This window comes from Oncorhynchus nerka, unplaced genomic scaffold, assembly GCF_034236695.1.
Source record: "Oncorhynchus nerka isolate Pitt River unplaced genomic scaffold, Oner_Uvic_2.0 unplaced_scaffold_1009, whole genome shotgun sequence".
Lineage (NCBI taxonomy): Eukaryota > Metazoa > Chordata > Actinopteri > Salmoniformes > Salmonidae > Oncorhynchus > Oncorhynchus nerka.
Genome location: NW_027040292.1, coordinates 30,704 through 53,089, shown reverse-complemented (window position 1 = coordinate 53,089; position 22,386 = coordinate 30,704). Strand labels below are relative to the sequence as shown.

The 22,386-nt window shown below is 50.4% G+C and overlaps 2 protein-coding genes across 3 annotated transcripts in view; one reads left to right on the top strand and one right to left on the bottom strand.

Annotated features, from left to right (window-relative positions):
* LOC115120854 (conserved oligomeric Golgi complex subunit 8) overlaps positions 1 to 9,121 on the top strand; it is a 56,520-nt gene extending 47,399 nt beyond the window's left edge. Inside the window, exons 6-7 of the mRNA XM_065016380.1 lie at positions 5,552 to 5,720; positions 8,366 to 9,121. Of these exons, the coding sequence (XP_064872452.1) occupies positions 5,552 to 5,720; positions 8,366 to 8,877 (681 nt within the window). The 3' untranslated portion in view covers positions 8,878 to 9,121. The remainder of the gene's footprint in view (positions 1 to 5,551; positions 5,721 to 8,365) is intronic.
* Positions 9,122 to 9,125: 4 nt separating this feature from the next.
* On the bottom strand, positions 9,126 to 20,294 carry LOC135570260 (RNA-binding protein NOB1-like). 2 transcript variants are annotated; one of them, XM_065016377.1, is made up of 9 exons: positions 20,187 to 20,294; positions 19,819 to 19,951; positions 19,515 to 19,648; positions 18,721 to 18,792; positions 17,757 to 17,939; positions 17,017 to 17,289; positions 15,935 to 16,032; positions 13,898 to 14,063; positions 9,126 to 9,661 (listed from the first exon to the last, which is right to left on the bottom strand). In XM_065016377.1, the coding sequence occupies exons 1-9, from the start codon at positions 20,277 to 20,279 to the stop codon at positions 9,398 to 9,400; spliced, it is 1,416 nt and encodes a 471-aa protein (XP_064872449.1). In that variant the 5' UTR covers positions 20,280 to 20,294; the 3' UTR covers positions 9,126 to 9,397. The 2 variants fall into 2 exon arrangements, with proteins under 2 accessions (XP_064872449.1, XP_064872450.1); XM_065016378.1 differs by having other exon boundaries at positions 13,898 to 14,042.
* Positions 20,295 to 22,386: the final 2,092 nt, after the last annotated feature.

Genomic DNA, 22,386 nt, shown 5'->3' with positions numbered 1-22,386 from the left:
TGCTCTCTAGACGTGGTAGACGGGATGCTCTCTAGACGTGGTAGATGGGATGCTCTCTCTAGACGCGGTAGACTGGATGCTCTCTAGACGCGGTAGACTGGATGCTCTCTCTAGACGCGGTAGACTGGATGCTCTCTCTAGACGCGGTAGACTGGATGCTCTCTAGATGGGATGCTCTCTCTAGACGCGGTAGACTGGATGCTCTCTCTAGACGCGGTAGATGGGATGCTCTCTAGACACGGTAGACGGGATGCTCTCTCTAGACGCGGTAGATGGGATGCTCTCTAGACGCGGTAGACTGGATGCTCTCTCTAGACGCGGTAGACTGGATGCTCTCTCTAGACGCGGTAGATGGGATGCTCTCTAGACGCGGTAGACTGGATGCTCTCTCTAGACGCGGTAGACTGGATGCTCTCTAGACGCGGTAGACTGGATGCTCTCTCTAGACGCGGTAGACTGGATGCTCTCTAGACGCGGTAGACTGGATGCTCTCTAGACGCGGTAGACGGGATGCTCTCTCTAGACGCGGTAGACGGGATGCTCTCTCTAGACGCAGGGTAGACGCGGGATGCTCTCTCTAGATGCTCTCGCGGTAGATGGGATGCTCTCTCTAGGCGCGGTAGACGGGATGCTCTCTCTAGACGCGGTAGACGGGATGCTCTCTAGCTCTCTCGCGGTAGACGGGATGCTCTCTAGACGCGGTAGACGGGATGCTCTCTCTAGACGCGGTAGATGGGATGCTCTCTAGACGCGGTAGATGGGATGGTAGACGGGATGCTCTCTAGACGCGGTAGACGGGATGCTCTCTCTAGATGGGATGCTCTCTCTAGCGGTAGACTGGTAGATGGGATGCTCTCTCTAGATGGGATGCTCTCTAGACGCGGTAGATGGGATGCTCTCTAGACACGGTAGACGGGATGCTCTCTCTAGACGCGGTAGATGGGATGCTCTCTCGCGGTAGACTGGATGCTCTCTCTAGATGGGATGCTCTCTAGACGCGGTAGACTGGATGCTCTCTCTGAAAGGACGCGGTAGATGGGATGCTCTCTAGACGCAGGATGGATGCTCTCTCTAGATGGGATGATCTCTCTAGACGCGGTAGACTGGATGCTCTCTAGACGCGGTAGACTGGATGCTCTCTAGACTGGACTCTCTCGGTAGATGGGATGCTCTCTCTAGACGGGATGCTCTCTCTAGACGCGGTAGATGGGATGCTCTCTCTAGACGCGGTAGATGGGATGCTCTCTCTAGACGCGGTAGATGGGATGCTCTCTCTAGACGATAGGCAGGATGCTCTCTGGGATGCTCTCTCTAGACGCGGGATGCTCTCTCTAGACGCGGTAGACGGGATGCTCTCTCTAGACGCGGTAGACGGGATGCTCTCTCTAGACGCGGTAGATGGGATGCTTTCTAGACGCGGTAGATGGGATGCTATCTAGACGCGGTAGACGGGATGCTCTCTAGACGCGGTAGACGGGATGCTCTCTCTAGATGGGATGCTCTCTAGACGCTGTAGATGGGATGCTCTCTCGGTAGACTGGATGCTCTCTCTCTAGATGGGATGCTCTCTAGACGCGGTAGATGGGATGCTCTCTCTAGATGGGATGCTCTCTCTAGATGGGATGCTCTCTAGACGCTGTAGACGGGATGCTCTCTCTAGAAAGGATGCTCTCTAGACGCGGTAGACGGGATGCTCTCTCTAGATGGGATGCTCTCTAGACGCGGTAGATGGGATGCTCTCTCTAGATGGGATGCTCTCTGGGATGCTCTCTCTAGATGGGGTAGATGGGATGCTCTCTAGACGCGGTAGATGGGATGCTCTCTCTAGATGGGATGCTCTCTCTAGATGGGATGCTCTCTCTAGATGGGATGCTCTCTCTAGATGGGATGCTCTCTCTAGATGGGATGCTCTCTAGACGCTGTAGACGGGATGCTCTCTCTAGAAAGGATGCTCTCTAGACGCTGTAGACGGGATGCTCTCTAGCCGCGGTAGACGGGATGCTCTCTAGACGCGGTAGACGGGATGCTCTCTCTAGACGCGGTAGACGGGATGCTCTCTCTAGACGCGGTAGACTGGATGCTCTCTAGACGCAGTAGACGGGATGCTCTCTCTAGACGGGATGCTCTCTAGACGCTGTAGACGGGATGCTCTCTAGCCGCGGTAGACTGGATGCTCTCGGTAGATGGGATGCTCTCTCTAGACTGGATGCTCTCTCTAGACGCGGTAGACTGGATGCTCTCTAGACGTGGTAGATGGGATGCTCTCTCTAGACGCGGTAGACGGGATGCTCTCTCTAGAGTAGACGGGATGCTCTCTCTAGACGGGATGCTCTCTCTAGACGCGATAGACGGGATGCTCTCTCTAGACGCGGTAGATGGGATGCTCTCTAGACGTGGTAGATGGGATGCTCTCTAGACGTGGTAGATGGGATGCTCTCTAGACGTGGTAGATGGGATGCTCTCTAGACGCGATAGATGGGATGCTCTCTAGACATGGTAGACGGGATGCTCTCTAGATGGGATGCTCTCTAGACGCGGTAGATGGGATGCTCTCTAGACGCGTGGTAGATGGGATGCTCTCTAGACGCGGTAGATGGGATGCTCTCTAGACATGGTAGACGGGATGCTCTCTCGGGATGCTCTCTAGACGCGGTAGACTGGATGCTCTCTAGACGGGTAGATGGGATGCTCTCTAGACGCGGTAGATGGGATGCTCTCTAGACGCGGTAGATGGGATGCTCTCTAGACGCGGTAGACTGGATGCTCTCTAGACGCGGTAGACGGGATGCTCTCTCTAGACGCGGTAGACTGGATGCTCTCTAGACGTGGTAGATGGGATGCTCTCTCTAGACGCGGTAGATGGGATGCTCTCTCTAGACGCGGTAGACTGGATGCTCTCTAGACGTGGTAGACGGGATGCTCTCTCTAGACGCGGTAGACTGGATGCTCTCTAGACGTGGTAGATGGGATGCTCTCTCTAGACGCGGTAGACTGGATGCTCTCTAGACGCGGTAGACTGGATGCTCTCTCTAGACGCGGTAGACTGGATGCTCTCTCTAGACGCGGTAGACTGGATGCTCTCTAGATGGGATGCTCTCTCTAGACGCGGTAGACTGGATGCTCTCTCTAGACGCGGTAGATGGGATGCTCTCTAGACGCGGTAGACTGGATGCTCTCTCTAGACGCGGTAGATGGGATGCTCTCTAGACGCGGTAGACTGGATGCTCTCTCTAGACGCGGTAGACTGGATGCTCTCTAGACGCGGTAGACTGGATGCTCTCTCTAGACGCGGTAGACTGGATGCTCTCTCTAGACGCGGTAGACTGGATGCTCTCTAGACGCGGTAGACTGGATGCTCTCTCTAGACGCGGTAGACGGGATGCTCTCTCTAGACGCGGTAGACGGGATGCTCTCTCTAGACGCGGTAGATGGGATGCTCTCTAGACGCGGTAGATGGGATGCTCTCTCTAGACGCGGTAGACGGGATGCTCTCTCTAGACGCGGTAGACGGGATGCTCTCTCTAGACGCGGTAGACGGGATGCTCTCTCTAGACGCGGTAGACGGGATGCTCTCTCTAGACGCGGTAGATGGGATGCTCTCTCTAGACGCGGTAGACTGGATGCTCTCTCTAGACGCGGTAGACGGGATGCTCTCTCTAGACGCGGTAGACTGGATGCTCTCTCTAGATGGGATGCTCTCTCTAGACGCGGTAGACGGGATGCTCTCTCTAGACGCGGTAGATGGGATGCTCTCTCTAGACGCGGTAGATGGGATGCTCTCTCTAGACGCGGTAGACGGGATGCTCTCTCTAGACGCGGTAGACTGGATGCTCTCTCTAGATGGGATGCTCTCTCTAGACGCGGTAGACGGGATGCTCTCTCTAGACGCGGTAGACGGGATGCTCTCTCTAGATGGGATGCTCTCTCTAGACGCGGTAGACGGGATGCTCTCTAGACGCGGTAGACGGGATGCTCTCTAGACGCGGTAGATGGGATGCTCTCTCTAGACGCGGTAGACGGGATGCTCTCTCTAGATGGGATGCTCTCTCTAGACGCGGTAGACGGGATGCTCTCTCTAGATGGGATGTTCTCTCTAGACGCGGTAGACGGGATGCTCTCTAGACGCGGTAGATGGGATGCTCTCTAGACGCGGTAGATGGGATGCTCTCTAGACGCGGTAGATGGGATGCTCTCTCTAGACGCGGTAGACGGGATGCTCTGTAGACTGGTGTCTCTCTCTAGACGCGGTAGACTGGTGTCTCTCTCTAGACGCGGTAGATGGGATGCTCTCTAGACGCGGTAGATGGGATGCTCTCTAGACGCGGTAGACTGGATGCTCTCTAGACGCGGTAGACTGGATGCTCTCTAGACGCGGTAGACTGGATGCTCTCTATAGACGCGGTAGACTGGATGCTCTCTAGACGCGGTAGACTGGATGCTCTCTAGACGCGGTAGATGGGATGCTCTCTCTAGACGCGGTAGACTGGATGCTCTCTCTAGACGCGGTAGACTGGATGCTCTCTAGATGGGATGCTCTCTCTAGACGCGGTAGACTGGATGCTCTCTCTAGACTGGATGCTCTCTAGACGCGGTAGACTGGATGCTCTCTCTAGACGCGGTAGACTGGATGCTCTCTCTAGACGCGGTAGACTGGATGCTCTCTCTAGACGCGGTAGACGGGATGCTCTCTCTAGACGCGGTAGACGGGATGCTCTCTCTAGACGCGGTAGACTGGATGCTCTCTCTAGACGCGGTAGACTGGATGCTCTCTCTAGACGCGGTAGACGGGATGCTCTCTCTAGACGCGGTAGACTGGATGCTCTCTAGATGGGATGCTCTCTCTAGACGCGGTAGACTGGATGCTCTCTCTAGACGCGGTAGACTGGATGCTCTCTAGACGCGGTGACTGGATGCTCTCTAGACGCGGTAGACTGGATGCTCTCTCTAGACGCGGTAGACTGGATGCTCTCTCTAGACGCGGTAGACTGGATGCTCTCTCTAGACGCGGTAGACGGGATGCTCTCTCTAGACGCGGTAGACTGGATGCTCTCTAGATGGGATGCTCTCTCTAGACGCGGTAGACTGGATGCTCTCTCTAGACGCGGTAGACTGGGATGCTCTCTAGACGCGGTAGACTGGATGCTCTCTAGACGCGGTAGACTGGATGCTCTCTAGACGCGGTAGACTGGATGCTCTCTAGACGCGGTAGACTGGATGCTCTCTAGACGCGGTAGACTGGATGCTCTCTCTAGACGCGGTAGACTGGATGCTCTCTAGACGCGGTAGACTGGATGCTCTCTCTAGATGGGATGCTCTCTCTAGACGCGGTAGACTGGATGCTCTCTCTAGATGGGATGCTCTCTCTAGACGCGGTAGACTGGATGCTCTCTCTAGACGCGGTAGACTGGATGCTCTCTAGACGCGGTAGACGGGATGCTCTCTAGACTGGAAAGCCACTGCGTCTCTGACCATGGTAGAAGTTACCCTGATAGGATCAGGTCACACTCCCTCAGAATGTTGTATCTCATGATTTCCTCTCTCTCCTCCCCAGGTCACCAAGTTGATCGTGGCGTTCCACCGGGCTGAAGAGACGGCCTTCAGCGACCGAGAGAAGGAGCTGTTTGTCCAATTCTGCTGTTCCTTTGCTGAGGACCTGGTGCCTTTCCTCAACCGTTGTCTACAGGTCCTGTTCCCCCCAGCACAGCTCTCTGTCATACTGGGTAAATACTCTGTTCCCCCCCCAGCACAGCTCTCTGTCCTACTGGGTAAATACTCTGTCCCTCCCCCCAGCACAGCTCTCTGTCATACTGGGTAAATACTCTGTCCCCCAGCACAGCTCTCTGTCATACTGGGTAAATACTCTGTCCCCCCAGCACAGCTCTCTGTCATACTGGGTAGATACTGTTCCCCCCAGCACAGCTCTCTGTCATACTGGGTAAATACTCTGTCCCCCCAGCACAGCTCTCTGTCATACTGGGTAAATACTCTGTCCCCCCAGGACAGCTCTCTGTCATACTGGGTAAATACTCTGTCCCCCCAGCACAGCTCTCTGTCATACTGGGTAAATCTCTGTCCCCCCAGCACAGCTCTCTGTCATACTGGGTAAATGCTCTCCTCCCCCAGCTCTCTGTCATACTGGGTAAATACTCTGTCCCCCCAGCACAGCTCTCTGTCATACTGGGTAAATACTCTGTCCCCCAGCACAGCTCTCTGTCATACTGGGTAAATACTCTGCCCCCCCCAGCACAGCTCTCTGTCATACTGGGTAAATACTCTGTCCCCCCAGCACAGCTCTCTGTCATACTGGGTAAATACTCTGTTCCCCCCAGCACAGCTCTCTGTCCTACTGGGTAAATACTCTGTCCCCCCCAGCACAGCTCTCTGTCATACTGGGTAAATACTCTGTCCCCCCCCAGCACAGCTCTCTGTCATACTGGGTAAATACTCTGTCCCCCCAGGACAGCTCTCTGTCTAGACTGGGTAAATACTGCTCCCCCCCCCCCCCACAGCTCTCTGTCCTACTGGGTAAATACTCTGTCCCCCAGCACAGCTCTCTGTCCTACTGGGTAAATACTCTGTCCCCCAGCACAGCTCTCTGTCATACTGGGTAAATACTCTGTCCCCCCAGCACAGCTCTCTGTCATACTGGGTAAATACTCTGTCCCCCCCCCCAGCACAGCTCTCTGTCCTACTGGGTAAATACTCTGTCCCCCCCCAGCACAGCTCTCTGTCATACTGGGTAAATACTCTGTCCCCCCCCCCCAGCTCTCTGTCCTACTGGGTAAATACTCTGTCCCCCCAGCACAGCTCTCTGTCATACTGGGTAAATACTCTGTCCCCCCCCAGGACAGCTCTCTGTCATACTGGGTAAATACTCTGTCCCCCAGCACAGCTCTCTGTCATACTGGGTAAATACTCTGTCCCCCCAGCACAGCTCTCTGTCATACTGGGTAAATACTCTGTCCCCCCAGCACAGCTCTCTGTCATACTGGGTAAATACTCTGTCCCCCCCCCCCAGCACAGCTCTCTGTCATACTGGGTAAATACTCTGTCCCCCCAGCACAGCTCTCTGTCATACTGGGTAAATACTCTGTCCCCCCAGCACAGCTCTCTGTCATACTGGGTAAATACTCTGTCCCCCCCAGCACAGCTCTCTGTCATACTGGGTAAATACTCTGTCCCCCCCCCCAGCACAGCTCTCTGTCATACTGGGTAAATGCTCTGTCCCCCCCAGCACAGCTCTCTGTCATACTGGGTAAATACTCTGTCCCCCAGCACAGCTCTCTGTCATACTGGGTATATACTCTGTCCCCCCCCCCCCCCAGCACAGCTCTCTGTCATACTGGGTAAATACTCTGTCCCCCCAGCACAGCTCTCTGTCATACTGGGTAAATACTCTGTCCCCCCCCCCCCAGCACAGCTCTCTGTCATACTGGGTAAATACTCTGTCCCCCCAGCACAGCTCTCTGTCATACTGGGTAAATACTCTGTCCCCCCCCCAGCTCTCTGTCCTACTGGGTAAATACTCTGTCCCCCCAGCACAGCTCTCTGTCATACTGGGTAAATACTCTGTCCCCCAGCACAGCTCTCTGTCATACTGGGTATATACTCTGTCCCCCCAGCACAGCTCTCTGTCATACTGGGTAAATACTCTGTCCCCCCCCCAGCACAGCTCTCTGTCATACTGGGTAAATACTCTGTCCCCCCCCCCAGCACAGCTCTCTGTCATACTGGGTAAATACTCTGTCCCCCCAGCACAGCTCTCTGTCATACTGGGTAAATACTCTGTCCCCCCAGCACAGCTCTCTGTCATACTGGGTAAATACTCTGTGCCCCCCCCCCAGCACAGCTCTCTGTCATACTGGGTAAATACTCTGTACCCCCCAGCACAGCTCTCTGTCATACTGGGTAAATACTCTGTCCCCCCCCCCAGCACAGCTCTCTGTCCTACTGGGTAAATACTCTGTCCCCCCCCAGCACAGCTCTCTGTCATACTGGGTAAATACTCTGTCATACTGGGTAAATGCTCCCCCCCCCCAGCACAGCTCTCTGTCATACTGGGTAAATACTCTGTCCCCCCAGCACAGCTCTCTGTCATACTGGGTAAATACTCTGTCCCCCCAGCACAGCTCTCTGTCCTACTGGGTAAATACTCTGTCCCCCCCCCCCCCCAGCACAGCTCTCTGTCATACTGGGTAAATACTCTGTCCCCCAGCTCTCTGTCCTACTGGGTAAATACTCTGCCCCCTCCCCACATCAGTTGGTATTTCATGATCTACCACCGATGCTAAAGACTAGAAGATGACAGAGAACATCCACAGTAACGACCTCTGTAATAATGTGAAACGTGGTTTTTCTGCTCCAGGTGTCCCTCCAACTCAAGTCCACCAGTACAGCGGTCTGGGTTGTATCGATGTGAGTCCAGTCCTGGAGCCTCTGGCGTTTGTTCTTCCCAAGAGGGAGACGGTGACTCCGGTGGGAGAAGACCTCGGTGTTGAGCTGGACGGTTTCACCACAGCTGATCCTCAACCCATACTTCCTGTTGACAACCTGGGACTTCCTGAACCAATAGCAGGCCCGGAACCTATTGAGGAGGATCCCATGGTCTCATCCACCATATCTACTGAGTTTGTGTCCGAGACAGGTCTGACCTCTGACCCTGAACTGGAAGCCATTTTGAACGACCCGAACCCTGTACTGGACGACCCAGAGAGACCAAGGGCTGACAGCCACCGTGAAGTACAGGAAGACCCTGAGTTGGAGGCCATACTGAATCCCCCAAAACCTGTACTGACCGTCCCAGAACATGTCCCAGTCCTAGAGGTAGACAGTGAGCCATCAGAGCCTGAGGTAAACCCAGAGGTAGCAGAGAGTTAACCCTCAGGAGTGTTGGCAAGGTAAACTAACAACAGCCTTGAATTAATGGTTTGATTCTCAGCTACTGTGCATTTTGACTAGTTCATTTAACAATTTACCCTTTTCAGGAATGTTTCCAATGCTTTAGCTTGTATATCCTGCCATCTAATCTGGGTTTGACAATGTGGTAACTGGACTATGTACATTTAAAATAGTTTATTTCTACTGTAAGATGGATCTTCATTATTAAAATATATCCACAACAGAGGCGTCTTGAACTGTGTTTTTAATTAGGGGCATCAAATGTCAGAGCAGGTTACAGACACAAGCCTTGAAAGTGCAAATTACCGTCAGGCTTTTACAAACTTGGTAGTTTAGTTACTGTATGACATTATTTGAACCCGGAATTCATTACGTTTACCTTTGAAAAAAAAAAAGAAGTAATTTTATACAAAACATCAGTATCCAGCTATCTTCACAGTTCAGTTTCTGGGATTTCTCTTTAGTGGAACTTGGCGTGTAGAAAATGGCTTCCGATTCTTCAACATTTCTTCTTGCGGGCAGCGTTGGGGTTGGCCCGCCTCCGACCCCCTCCGCCCGCGCCGTCTGTGATGTGCAGGTTGGCAGAGCGGCTGTAGATGTCGTGATCAGAGAAAGGTGAGCCGCCCCCGGCCAGGTAGTCTGGGTTTAAGACGTCCGTCTTCTGGCGGGCCTTACGGGACACGCGCTGCTGGGGGAAACGCTGGTCCTCCACCAGGTGGGGGTTGCTGCCGTGTTTGCCCCCTTGTGGCAGGGGCAGGGAGTACTACGGGGAACAGAGAGCGGACATTAGATTAGCATTCCACCTCAATCATTTACAATAAGCAATGGTAAACGCTAGTCGGCAGCTGCTACGGTAACAGAGTGGAGAAGCTAGTCTGTAGCTGCTACGGTAACAGAGTGGAGAAGCTAGTCTGTAGCTGCTACGGTAACAGAGTGGAGACGCTAGTCTGTAGCAGTAACAGAGTAGAGAAGCTAGTCTGCAGCTGCTACGGTAACAGAGTGGAGAAGCTAGTCTGTAGCTGCTACGGTAACAGAGTGGAGAAGCTAGTCTGCAGCTGCTACGGTAACAGAGTGGAGAAGCTAGTCTGCAGCAGTAACAGAGTGGAGAAGCTAGTCTGCAGCTGCTACGGTAACAGAGTGGAGAAGCTAGTCTGCAGCTGCTACGGTAACAGAGTGGAGAAGCTAGTCTGCAGCTGCTACGGTAACAGAGTGGAGAAGCTAGTCTGCAGCTGCTACGGTAACAGAGTGGAGAAGCTAGTCTGCAGCTGCTACGGTAAGAGTGGAGAAGCTAGTCTGTAGCAGTAACAGAGTGGAGAAGCTAGTCTGCAGCTGCTACGGTAACAGAGTGGAGAAGCTAGTCTGCAGCTGCTACGGTAACAGAGTGGAGAAGCTAGTCTGTAGCAGTAACAGAGTAGAGAAGCTAGTCTGCAGCTGCTACGGTAACAGAGTGGAGAAGCTAGTCTGTAGCTGCTACGGTAAGAGTGGAGAAGCTAGTCTGCAGCTGCTACGGTAACAGAGTGGAGAAGCTAGTCTGTAGCTGCTACGGTAACAGAGTGGAGAAGCTAGTCTGTAGCTGCTACGGTAACAGAGTGGAGAAGCTAGTCTGCAGCTGCTACGGTAAGAGTGGAGAAGCTAGTCTGTAGCTGCTACGGTAACAGAGTGGAGAAGCTAGTCTGTAGCTGCTACGGTAAGAGTGGAGAAGCTAGTCTGTAGCTGCTACGGTAACAGAGTGGAGAAGCTGGTCTGCAGCTGCTACGGTAACGGAGTGGAGAAGCTAGTCTGCAGCTGCTACGGTAACAGAGTGGAGAAGCTAGTCTGTAGCTGCTACGGTAACAGAGTGGAGAAGCTAGTCTGCAGCTGCTACGGTAACAGAGTGGAGAAGCTAGTCTGCAGCTGCTACGGTAACAGAGTGAAGAAGCTAGTCTGCAGGTAGCTTAGTGGTTAGAGCTCTGGATCAATAACCAAAAGGTTGCTGGATCGAATCCCTGAGCTGACAAGGTAAAAATCTGTTGTTCTGCCCCTGAACAAGGCAGTTAACCCACTGTTCCCCTGAACAAGGCAGTTAACCCACTGTTCCCCGGAACAAGGCAGTTAACCCACTGTTCCCCGGAACAAGGCAGTTAACCCACTGTTCCCCGGAACAAGGCAGTTAACCCACTGTTCCCCTGATTCAGAGAGATGGGTTGAATGTGGAAGACACATTTCAGTTGAATGCATTCAGTTATAAAACTTTCCCCAACTGACTAGGTATCCCCCCTTTCCCCAACTGACTAGATATCCCCCCTTTCCCCAACTGACTAGATACCCCCTTTCCCCAACTGACTAGTTATCCCCCTTTCCCCAACTGACTAGGTATCCTCCCCCCTTTCCCCAACTGACTAGGTATCCTCCCCCTTTCCCCAACTGACTAGGTATCCCCCCTTTCCCCAACTGACTAGATATCCCCCTTTTCCCAACTGACTAGGTATCCCCCCTTTCCCCAACTGACTAGGTATCCCCCTTTCCCCAACTGACTAGGTATCCCCCCCTTTCCCCAACTGACTAGGTATCCCCCCTTTCCCCAACTGACTAGGTATCCCCCCTTTCCCCAACTGACTAGGTATCCCCCCCTTTCCCCAACTGACTAGGTATCCCCCCTTTTCCCAACTGACTAGGTATCCCCCCTTTTCCCAACTGACTAGGTATCCCCCATTCCCCAACTGACTAGGTATCCCCCTTTCCCCAACTGACTAGGTATCCCCCCTTTTCCCAACTGACTAGATATCCCCCTTTCCCCAACTGACTAGGAACTGACTAGATATCCCCCTTTCCCCAACTGACTAGATATCCCCCTTTTCCCAACTGACTAGGTATCCCCCTTTCCCCAACTGACTAGGTATCCCCCCCTTTTCCCAACTGACTAGGTATCCCCCCTTTCCCCAATTGACTAGATATCCCCCCTTTCCCCAACTGACTAGGTATCCCCCTTTCCCCAACTGACTAGATATCCCCCTTTTCCCAACTGACTAGGTATCCTCCCCCTTTCCCCAACTGACTAGATATCCCCCCTTTCCCCCCTTTCCCCAACTGACTAGGTATCCCCCCTTTCCCCAACTGACTTTCCCCAAGATATCCCCCTTTTCCCAAACTGACTAGGTATCCTCCCCCTTTCCCCAACTGACTAGATATCCCCCCTTTCCCCAACTGACTAGGTATCCCCCTTTCCCCAACTGACTAGGTATCCCCCCTTTCCCCAACTGACTAGATATCCCCCTTTCCCCCTGACTAGGTATCCCCCCTTTCCCCAACTGACTAGGTATCCCCCCTTTCCCAATTGACTAGGTATCCCCCCTTTCCTCCCCCTTTCCCCAACTGACTAGATATCCCCCCTTTCCCCAACTGACTAGGTATCCCCCCTTTCCCCAACTGACTAGGTATCCCCCCCTTTCCCCAACTGACTTCCCCCCTTTCCCCAACTGACTAGATATCCCCCCTTTCCCCAACTGACTAGGTATCCCCCCTTTCCCCAATTGACTAGGTATCCCCCCTTTCCCCAACTGACTAGATATCCCCCCTTTCCCCAACTGACTAGGTATCCCCCCTTTCCCCAATTGACTAGGTATCCCCCCTTTTCCCAAATGACTAGATATCCCCCTTTCCCCAAATGACTAGATATCCCCCCTTTCCCCAAATGACTAGATATCCCCCCCCCCCTTTCCCCAACTGACTAGGTATCCCCCTTTCCCCAACTGACTAGGTATCCCCCCCCACCCCTTTCCCAACTGACTAGGTATCCCCCCTTTCCCCCTTTTCCCAACTGACTAGGTATCCCCCTTTCCCCAACTGACTAGGTATTCCCCCTTTATCCCCCTTTCCCCAATTGACTAGGTATCCCCCCCTTTTCCCAACTGACTAGGTATCCCCCTTTCCCCAACTGACTAGGTATCCCCCTTTTCCCAACTGACTAGATATCCCCCCTTTTCCCAATTGACTAGGTATTCCCCCCTTTCCCAATTGACTAGGTATCCCCCCTTTCCCCAATTGACTAGGTATCCCCCTTTTCCCAACTGACTAGATATCCCCCCTTTTCCCAACTGACTAGATATCCCCCCTTTTCCCAACTGACTAGGTATCCCCCCTTTCCCCAACTGACTAGGTATCCCCCCCTTTCCCCAACTGACTAGATATCCCCCCTTTCCCCAACTGACTAGATATCCCCCCTTTCCCCAACTGACTAGGTATCCCCCCTTTCCCCAACTGACTAGGTATCCCCCCTTTCCCCAACTGACTAGGTATCCCCCTTTCCCCAACTGACTAGGTATCCCCCCTTTCCCCAACTGACTAGGTATCCCCCTTTCCCCAACTGACTAGGTATCCCCCCTTTCCCCAACTGACTAGGTATCCCCCCTTTCCCCAACTGACTAGGTATTCCCCCTTTCCCCAACTGACTAGGTATTCCCCCTTTCCCCAACTGACTAGGTATTCCCCCTTTCCCCAACTGACTAGGTATCCCCCCTTTCCCCAACTGACTAGGTATCCCCCCCTTTCCCCAACTGACTAGGTATCCCCCCCTTTCCCCAACTGACTAGGTATCCCCCCCCCCCTTTCCCCAACTGACTAGGTATCCCCCCTTTCCCCAACTGACTAGGTATCCCCCCTTTCCCCAACTGACTAGGTATCCCCCCTTTCCCCAACTGACTAGGTATCCCCCCCTTTCCCCAACTGACTAGGTATCCCCCTTTCCCCAACTGACTGACTAGGTATCCCCCCTTTCCCCAACTGACTAGGTATCCCCCCTTTCCCCAACTGACTAGGTATCATCCCCCCTTTCCCCAACTGACTAGGTATCATCCCCCCTTTCCCCAACTGACTAGGTATCCCCCCTTTCCCCAACTGACTAGGTATCCCCCCCCTTTCCCCAACTGACTAGGTACAACCAGTAGAAGCTGCACATTTGAATCTGAGTTTCCTACTACAGTATGAGTTTTCATTGTGGTCTGGTCCCAATTCATCCACTTACCCTCTTCCCTTTGGGGTTGAGCACTTTGGGGTTCTTTGAGAAATGCATCTGGATGTTTCCGTCCTCGCTGACAGTCACGGCTATCTTCTTCAGCGTTCTGTTGCCACAGTGTGGACAGAAGACCTTATTCATGTTGGTGGTGGTCCTACAACAGAGAGAGGTCAGACTATCCATTTGAATTAAGCTTCTTAAAGACCAAGGTTGAGGACAAGTTTTCTAATATTTAACAAGTTGTCTAATGACTAAAAACGGGCCCTCGTGACATCAACGGGTGTTTTTTTTTATTTACTGCGAACACGGAACACGGACCGGCTGCGCCGTCGTGCGTAAATGTATTTTGTCCCCCGACACCAAACGCGATCACAATATCAAAACAAACGTAACCAATGACATTCATTTGGGGACATGTCGAAAAGCATTAAACATGTATGGCAGTTTAGCTAGCTTGCTGTTGCTAGCTAGCTAATTTGTCCTATTTAGCTAGCTTGCTGTTGCTAGCTAGCTAATTTGTCCTATTTAGCTAGCTTGCTGTTGCTAGCTAGCTAATTTGTCCTATTTAGCTAGCTTGCTGTTGCAAGCTAGCTAATTTGTCCTATTTAGCTAGCTAATTTGTCCTATTTAGCTAGCTTGCTGTTGCTAGCTAGCTAATTTGTCCTATTTAGCTAGCTTGCTGTTGCTAGCTAGCTAATTTGTCCTATTTAGCTAGCTTGCTGTTGCTAGCTAGCTAATTTGTCCTATTTAGCTAGCTTGATGTTTTTAGCTAGCTAATTTGTCCTATTTAGCTAATTTGTCCTATTTAGCTAGCTTGCTGTTGCTAGCTAGCTAATTTGTCCTATTTAGCTAGCTTGCTGTTGCTAGCTAGCTAATTTGTCCTATTTAGCTAGCTTGCTGTTGCTAGCTAGCTAATTTGTCCTATTTAGCTAGCTTGCTGTTGCTAGCTAGCTAGCTGGCTAATTTGTCCTATTTAGCTAGCTTGCTGTTGCTAGCTAGCTAGCTAGCTAATTTGTCCTATTTAGCTAATTTATCCTGGGATATAAACATTGAGTTGTTATTTTACCTGAAATGCACAAGGTCCTCTACTCCGACAATTAATCCACACATAAAACGGTCAACCGAATCGTTCCTAGTCATCTCTCCTCCTTCCAGGCTTTTTCATCTTTGAACTTATATGGTGATTGGCATCTACACTTTCATAGTATTACCACGACAACCGGCAAAACATTTAGTCTTTCAATCACCCACGTGGGTATAACCAATGAGGAGATGGCACGCGGGTACCTGCTTCTATAAACCAATGAGGAGATGGCACATGGGTACCTGCTTCTATAAACCAATGAGGAGATGGCACATGGGTACCTGCTTCTATAAAACCAATGAGGAGATGGGTACCTGCTTCTATAAAACCAATGAGATGACACGTGGGTACCTGCTTCTATAAAACCAATGAGATGGCACGTGGGTACCTGCTTCTATAAACCAATGAGAAGATGGCACGTGGGTACCTGCTTCTATAAAACCAATGAGAAGATGGCACGTGGGTACCTGCTTCTATAAAACCAATGAGGAGATGACACGCGGGTACCTGCTTCTATAAACCAATGAGATGGCACGCACCTGCTTCTATAAACCAATGAGGAGATGGCACGTGGGTACCTGCTTCTATAAACCAATGAGATGGCACGTGGGTACCTGCTTCTATAAACCAATGAGAAGATGGCACGTGGGTACCTGCTTCTATTAAACCAATGAGATGGCACGCACCTGCTTCTATAAACCAATGAGGAGATGGCACGTGGGTACCTGCTTCTATAAACCAATGAGGAGATGGCACGTGGGTACCTGCTTCTATAAACCAATGAGGAGATGGCACGTGGGTACCTGCTTCTATAAACCAATGAGGAGATGGGAGGACTTCTATTGTAGCCCTTGGCAACGCAGGTTGGCACGCGCCAGGCAGTGTGGGTGGTAATAATTGAATAACACAGATTTGTAAATGTATTTTACGACGTGAGCGTTCAGCGTGGAAGAGGTACTCACTTAAAACAGGCGTGGCATCGCAGGATGTAATTCCTGGCCTGTTTGATGAGCATCCCATTCACAGAGAGGACATGGAGCCCGATCTGAATCAGGACGTTCTGTGGAACAAACCAGCTTCAGGCAACAGTCGACCAAACAAACGCATGGTTCTGACTGTCTACATCTACAACGGGGTCTCAACTTTAAGTCATCAACGTCAACTATTATCACTCGGGGACAGTTACGTAGACAAAGAGGAGTTCGCTGTCCCAAATGGAAGAATTTAATCAACTTTCAGTCATCAGCGTCAACTATTACCACTCAGGGGACAGTTACGTAGACAAAGAGGAGTTCGCTGTCCCAAATGGAAGAATTTAATCAACTTTAAGTTATCAGCGTCAACTATTACCACTCAGGGGACAGTTACGTAGACAAAGAGGAGTTCGCTGAACTATTCGAGTTAATTTAACCAGAATCTTAAATATTAAGTCCCAAATGGCAACCCAATTCCCTATATAGTGTACTACTTATGCACTACCTATGGGCCCTGGTTAGAAGTAGTGCACTAAAATGGAGTCTCAACAGAATTTAATCAACTTTAAGTAATCAGCGTCAACTATTACCACTCGGGGACAGTTACGTAGACAAAGAGGAGTTCGCTGTCCCAAATGGCAACCCAATTCCCTATATAGTGTACTACTTATGGGCCCTGGTTAGAAGTAGTGCACTAAAATGGGGTCTCAACAGAATTTAATCAACTTTAAGTAATCAGCGTCAACTATTACCACTCGGGGACAGTTACGTAGACAAAGAGGAGTTCGCTGTCCCAAATGGCAACCCAATTCCCTATATAGTGTACTACTTATGCACTACCTATGGGCCCTGGTTAGAAGTAGTGCACTAAAATGGAGTCTCAACAGAATTTAATCAACTTTAAGTAATCAGCGTCAACTATTACCACTCGGGGACAGTTACGTAGACAAAGAGGAGTTCGCTGTCCCAAATGGCAACCCAATTCCCTATATAGTGTACTACTTATGCACTACCTATGGGCCCTGGTTAGAAGTAGTGCACTATCAAGGGGTCCATTTGGGCCTCAGTACCTGCATAGCGAAGTCGGTGGTGAGACACGCCACTTTAACGTCCACAGGCGACGCCCAGATCCCCGTCTCCATCTGGACCTGTTTAATGTTGCTAGGGGTGATCCAACCGCCACCATCCTCCTCCTCCTCGTCCTCCTCATCTTCCTCCTCCGATCCACTGCTGTGCTCCTCTGAATGATTCTTTGAGTGTTTGTGTTCCTCTGACCCGGTTTCAGGTTCTGTGTGGACAGTGTCTGCTGCTCCACTGTCTGATATTGACAGGTCCTCAATGTTCTGCAGGAAAATAACAAGGACCACATCAATTCATCAGCACCGACAGAGAGAGACAGACAGAGAGACAGAGAGAGAGAGACAGACAGACAGAGACAGAGAGAGAGAGACACAGACAGAGACAGACACACAGAGAGACAGACAGAGAGAGAGAGACAGACAGAGAGACAGAGACAGACAGAGAGACAGAGAGAGACAGAGAGACAGAGAGAGAGAGAGAGAGAGAGAGACAGAGAGAGAGACAGACACACAGAGAGACAGACAGAGAGAGAGAGACAGACAGAGAGACAGACAGAGAGAGAGAGAGAGAGACAGAGAGAGAGAGAGAGAGAGAGAGACAGAGAGAGAGACAGAGAGAGAGAGACAGAGAGAGAGAGAGAGACACACAGAGAGAGACAGTTATAGCAGGTCAGAGGTAGTGTGTGTGTTCTAGTTATAAGCAGGTCAGAGGTAGTGTGTGTCCTACTCACCACTAGTTCCAGCAGGTCAGTGTCGAAGCAGGGCAGAGGATTCCTCCAGAACTGGAAGCTGTTGTACTCTCCGATCTCTGGAGGGTTATAGCTGTGCTGTGTCTGTGCTGCTGGCCTCTGTCTGCCACTGAACAGCCCATCAGCTGGTGTCTGTCTGCCACTGAACAGCCCATCAGCTGGCCTCTGGACCACAGAGGAGAAGAGAACTATTAATTATTATTCTAGATGTTGACAGAAGTGGTTGATTTGTACTATTGATCATCCCACATGGTTCCTCATTCACATGGTTATTCTAGATGTCTTTTCAGGTTGTTCATTTACTTAGTCTAACATCTCAACATGCACACGGATCAGTACTCTGGTTAACAACAGAGTTGATTTCATGTCATTGTTTGGACTTGCCAGCAGCAGACCACCCTGCATACCACTGCTGGCTTGTTTCTGAAGCTAAGCAGGGTTGGTCCTGGTCAGTCCCTGGATGGAAGACCAGATGCTGCTGGAAGTGGTGTTGGAGGGCCAGTAAGAGGCACTCGTTCCTCTGGTCTAAAAGAAAATATCCCAATGCCCAAGGGCAGGGATTGGGGACACTGCCCTGTGTAGGGTGCCGTCTTTCGGATGGGACGTTAAACGGGTGTCCTGACTCTCTGTGGTCACTAAAGATCCCATGGCTCTTATCGTAAGAGTAGAGGTGTGAACCCCGGTGTCCTGACTCTCTGTGGTCACTAAAGATCCCATGGCTCTTATCGTAAGAGTAGAGGTGTTAACCCCGGTGTCCTGGCCAAATTCCCAATCTGGCACCCAAACCATCACGGTCACCTAATAATCCCCAGTTTACAATTGTCTCATTAATCCCCCTCCTCTCCCCTGTAACTATTCCCCAGGTCGTTGCTGCAAATGAGAACGTGTTCTCAGTCAACTGACCTGGTAAAATAACGGATAAATATATATATTTGTGAAACTGTACCTTTGAGGGGAAGTGGAACCCTGCCACGCCAACGGGAGCCTCTGGATGTCTCCTTGTACTGCACACCTGGACCTGACGACAGACGACATGTCAAAGCTGTGACCTATTCAAACGCCTACAATACTCAGGCTTCTGTGTGATAACTAGTCTGTTTCACTGGTTGTGTCCCACATGGCACCCTGTTCCCTATATAGTGGTACTACTATAGACCAGAGACCTATTCCCTACATTAGTGCACTACTTTATACCAGAGCCCTATGGGACCCTATTCAGTGCACTACTTTAGACCAGAGTCCTATGGCACCCTATTCAGTGCACTACTTTAGACCAGAGCCCTATGGGACCCTATTCCCTATATAGTGCACTACTTTAGACCAGAGTCCTATGGAACCCTATTCCCTATATAGTGCACTACTTTAGACCAGAGTCCTATGGAACCCTATTCCCTATATAGTGCACTACTTTAGACCAGAGTCCTATGGAACCCTATTCCCTATATAGTGCACTACTTTAGACCAGAGTCCTATGGAACCCTATTCCCTATATAGTGCACTACTTTAGACCAGAGTCCTATGGAACCCTATTCCCTATATAGTGTACTACTTTAGAAGAAAGAAAACAGGGTTCCATTTGGGATCAGATCTCATTGTTCCCTGTCTTACCTTGACCTCAGGTCTCATTGTTCCCGGTCTTACCTTGACCTCAGATCTCATTGTTCCCGGTCTTACCTTGACCTCAGATCTCATTGTTCCCGGTCTTACCTTGACCTCAGGTCTCATTGTTCCCGGTCTTACCTTGACCTCGGGTTCTTTCTTCAGGTGGTCCGTCCCAACGTTTTCCCTCTCCAACTGGTATGTCAGAGCCAACACCTTGATGTCTGTGGCAGAAAGGCTGGGGTAGTCTCCCGTCTTCTTGGAGAACTCAGTCACTGAACACAGACCTCAACACTCAGTACCAGCATCACAATTCATTAAATACCATCAACAACTATAGAGGTGATGTCGGAGAGGCAGATTTGTATACAAAAACAAATATCCAGTACAACAAATCAAACAACCAAAACTGACCAAATGTGTCATTTAAAAAAACCTTAGCTACCTAATCTGATGTCCTCTGGGTACGGCTCTCTGAAGTTGAGTTGATATGGTAGGAATGCCAGGCTCCTCCGGGTTGGCTTGTCTCTAATTTCCTCTACTACATCCTTCAGCGTGTAGATATTCTTCCCAATGTCCTACAAAATAAATACATATATATTAATATTGGGGGCAATGTATAAATTATAATATACGCAGCTACATGATGTTGATGTGGCCATTTAAACAGGATGAACCACGAGCTATCCAGACCTGACATCAAGCACGCAGTTTGTGATAAAAAAAAGTTATCCGTATTAAATACTTCTGATCCTGGGGAACGGAACACCCGAAGAACATCTCTACTGATATGTGACACAGTTTAAACCTCACCTGAAGAAGTGCTTTCTTCAAAAATCCTCCTGCGTCTACGACAACATGTTCCACCATGGTAGCCGCCATCTTGGATAGCGACGTCCGCATCATCACCAACCAATCAGAAGACGGGAAGTAAGTTCTCGCGCTGTCCGTGATTTGAGAGACAGGGCGTCGTGTGACGTCTTGTTGATGTTGTTGCCGTAGAGGAAGATGGCGGCTCGCTGGAGTAGTGAGAATGTGGTGGTGGAATTGCGAGATGCGCAGGTACTTGAGTAAAACAGGGTTTAATTCAGAGTTGGGTGACATGTAGCTAGCTAATGCGCAATGTGTTGCCAAAGATATTTATAACTTTCCCCTTCTGTCTGTGGTGCTGTCATGCTGTTCCTAGTGAAACAGGTGGGAGCTGTTATCTTTCTGAGTAGTCAGAGAGTATCTGAAAGTGTCACAGTTAAATTATGTCACACTCAGTCGCAGGATTGTTGAATTTCTGTTTCAACAGATCCAATGCACCAGGTCACACATCCAGTGTACAGACAGTGTTTTGTTTCAGCAGGTCCAATGCACCAGGTCACACATCCAGTGTTCAGACATTGTTTTGTTTCAACAGATCCAATGCACCAGGTCACACATCCAGTGTACAGACAGTGTTTTGTTTCAGCAGGTCCAATGCACCAGGTCACACATCCAGTGTTCAGACATTGTTTTGTTTCAGCAGGTCTAATGCACCAGGTCACACATCCAGTGTACAGACAGTGTTTTGTTTCAGCAGGTCTAATGCACCAGGTCACACATCCAGTGTTCAGACATTGTTTTGTTTCAGCAGGTCTAATGCACTAGGTCACACATCCAGTGTTCAGACATTGTTCCGTGCACAAGATGGTCGCAACAACATTTAGCATGGAAAAACAAAAACTAACCAAACATGCTGTACTGCTGACTCAGATACTGCTGGCTAAATGGTTTTAAACTGGCCCTCTGCATCATAATGCTCACATGCTCTTCATTGACTAGTAAACTAACCAAACATGCTGTACTGCTGACTCAGATACTGCTGGCTAAATGATTTTAAACTGGCCCTCTGCATCATAATGCTCACATGCTCTTCATTGACTAGAATAATAATAGTAGTCATTTTTGGTCACAGGTCCAGGAATGGCTGAAGAATTGCAATGTTTACCTGGAGATAACTCTGCAGATAGCACTGCTGGGTGTTTTGAAAAGTCATAGTCAATCGCATAATAATATTTTTTTAGAAAAAAAATGTTTGACTTTAATTTACATTTATCTGTAGAAACTATAAGAATAGAAAGTTTCAGAACTTTTTGTGAAGCATCACAGCAGAGTTGAAAAATGTATGTCAATTAGATTGTAGCCTCCATCAATGTATCGGCAGTATTACAGCTGATCTGCCCCCTAACAACGTCAATAACAATAACAATAATAATAATAATAACATGCTGTTGTCTTTCCAGGCTACTGCCATGTCCGTGGACTGTCTGGGTCGACATGCTGTCCTGTCTGGGTGTGTACCAGTCCTTTACCACCCATTACAGCACCTTCACCAGACAGTCAACATCACTGTAGCTCTGCCTCAGTCCACATCACTGTAGCTCTGCCTCAGTCACTGTAGCTCTGCCTCAGTCAACATCACTGTAGCTCTGCCTCAGTCAACATCACTGTAGCTCTGCCTCAGTCAACATCACCGTAGCTCTGCCTCAGTCAACATCACTGTAGCTCTGCCTCAGTCCACATCAATGTAGCTCTGCCTCAGTCCACATCACTGTAGCTCTGCCTCAGTCCACATCACTGTAGCTCTGCCTCAGTCAACATCACTGTAGCTCTGCTACAGTCAACATCACCGTAGCTCTGCCTCAGTCAACATCACTGTAGCTCTGCCTCAGTCCACATCACTGTAGCTCTGCCTCAGTCCACATCACTGTAGCTCTGCCTCAGTCCACATCACTGTAGCTCTGCCTCAGTCAACATCACTGTAGCTCTGCCTCAGTCACTATAGCTCTGCCTCAGTCAACATCACTGTAGCTCTGCCTCAGTCACTATAGCTCTGCCTCAGTCAACATCACTGTAGCTCTGCCTCAGTCAACATCAGCTCTGCCTCAGTCAACATCACTGTAGCTCTGCCTCAGTCAACATCACCGTAGCTCTGCCTCAGTCAACATCACTGTAGCTCTGCCTCAGTCAACATCACTGTAGCTCT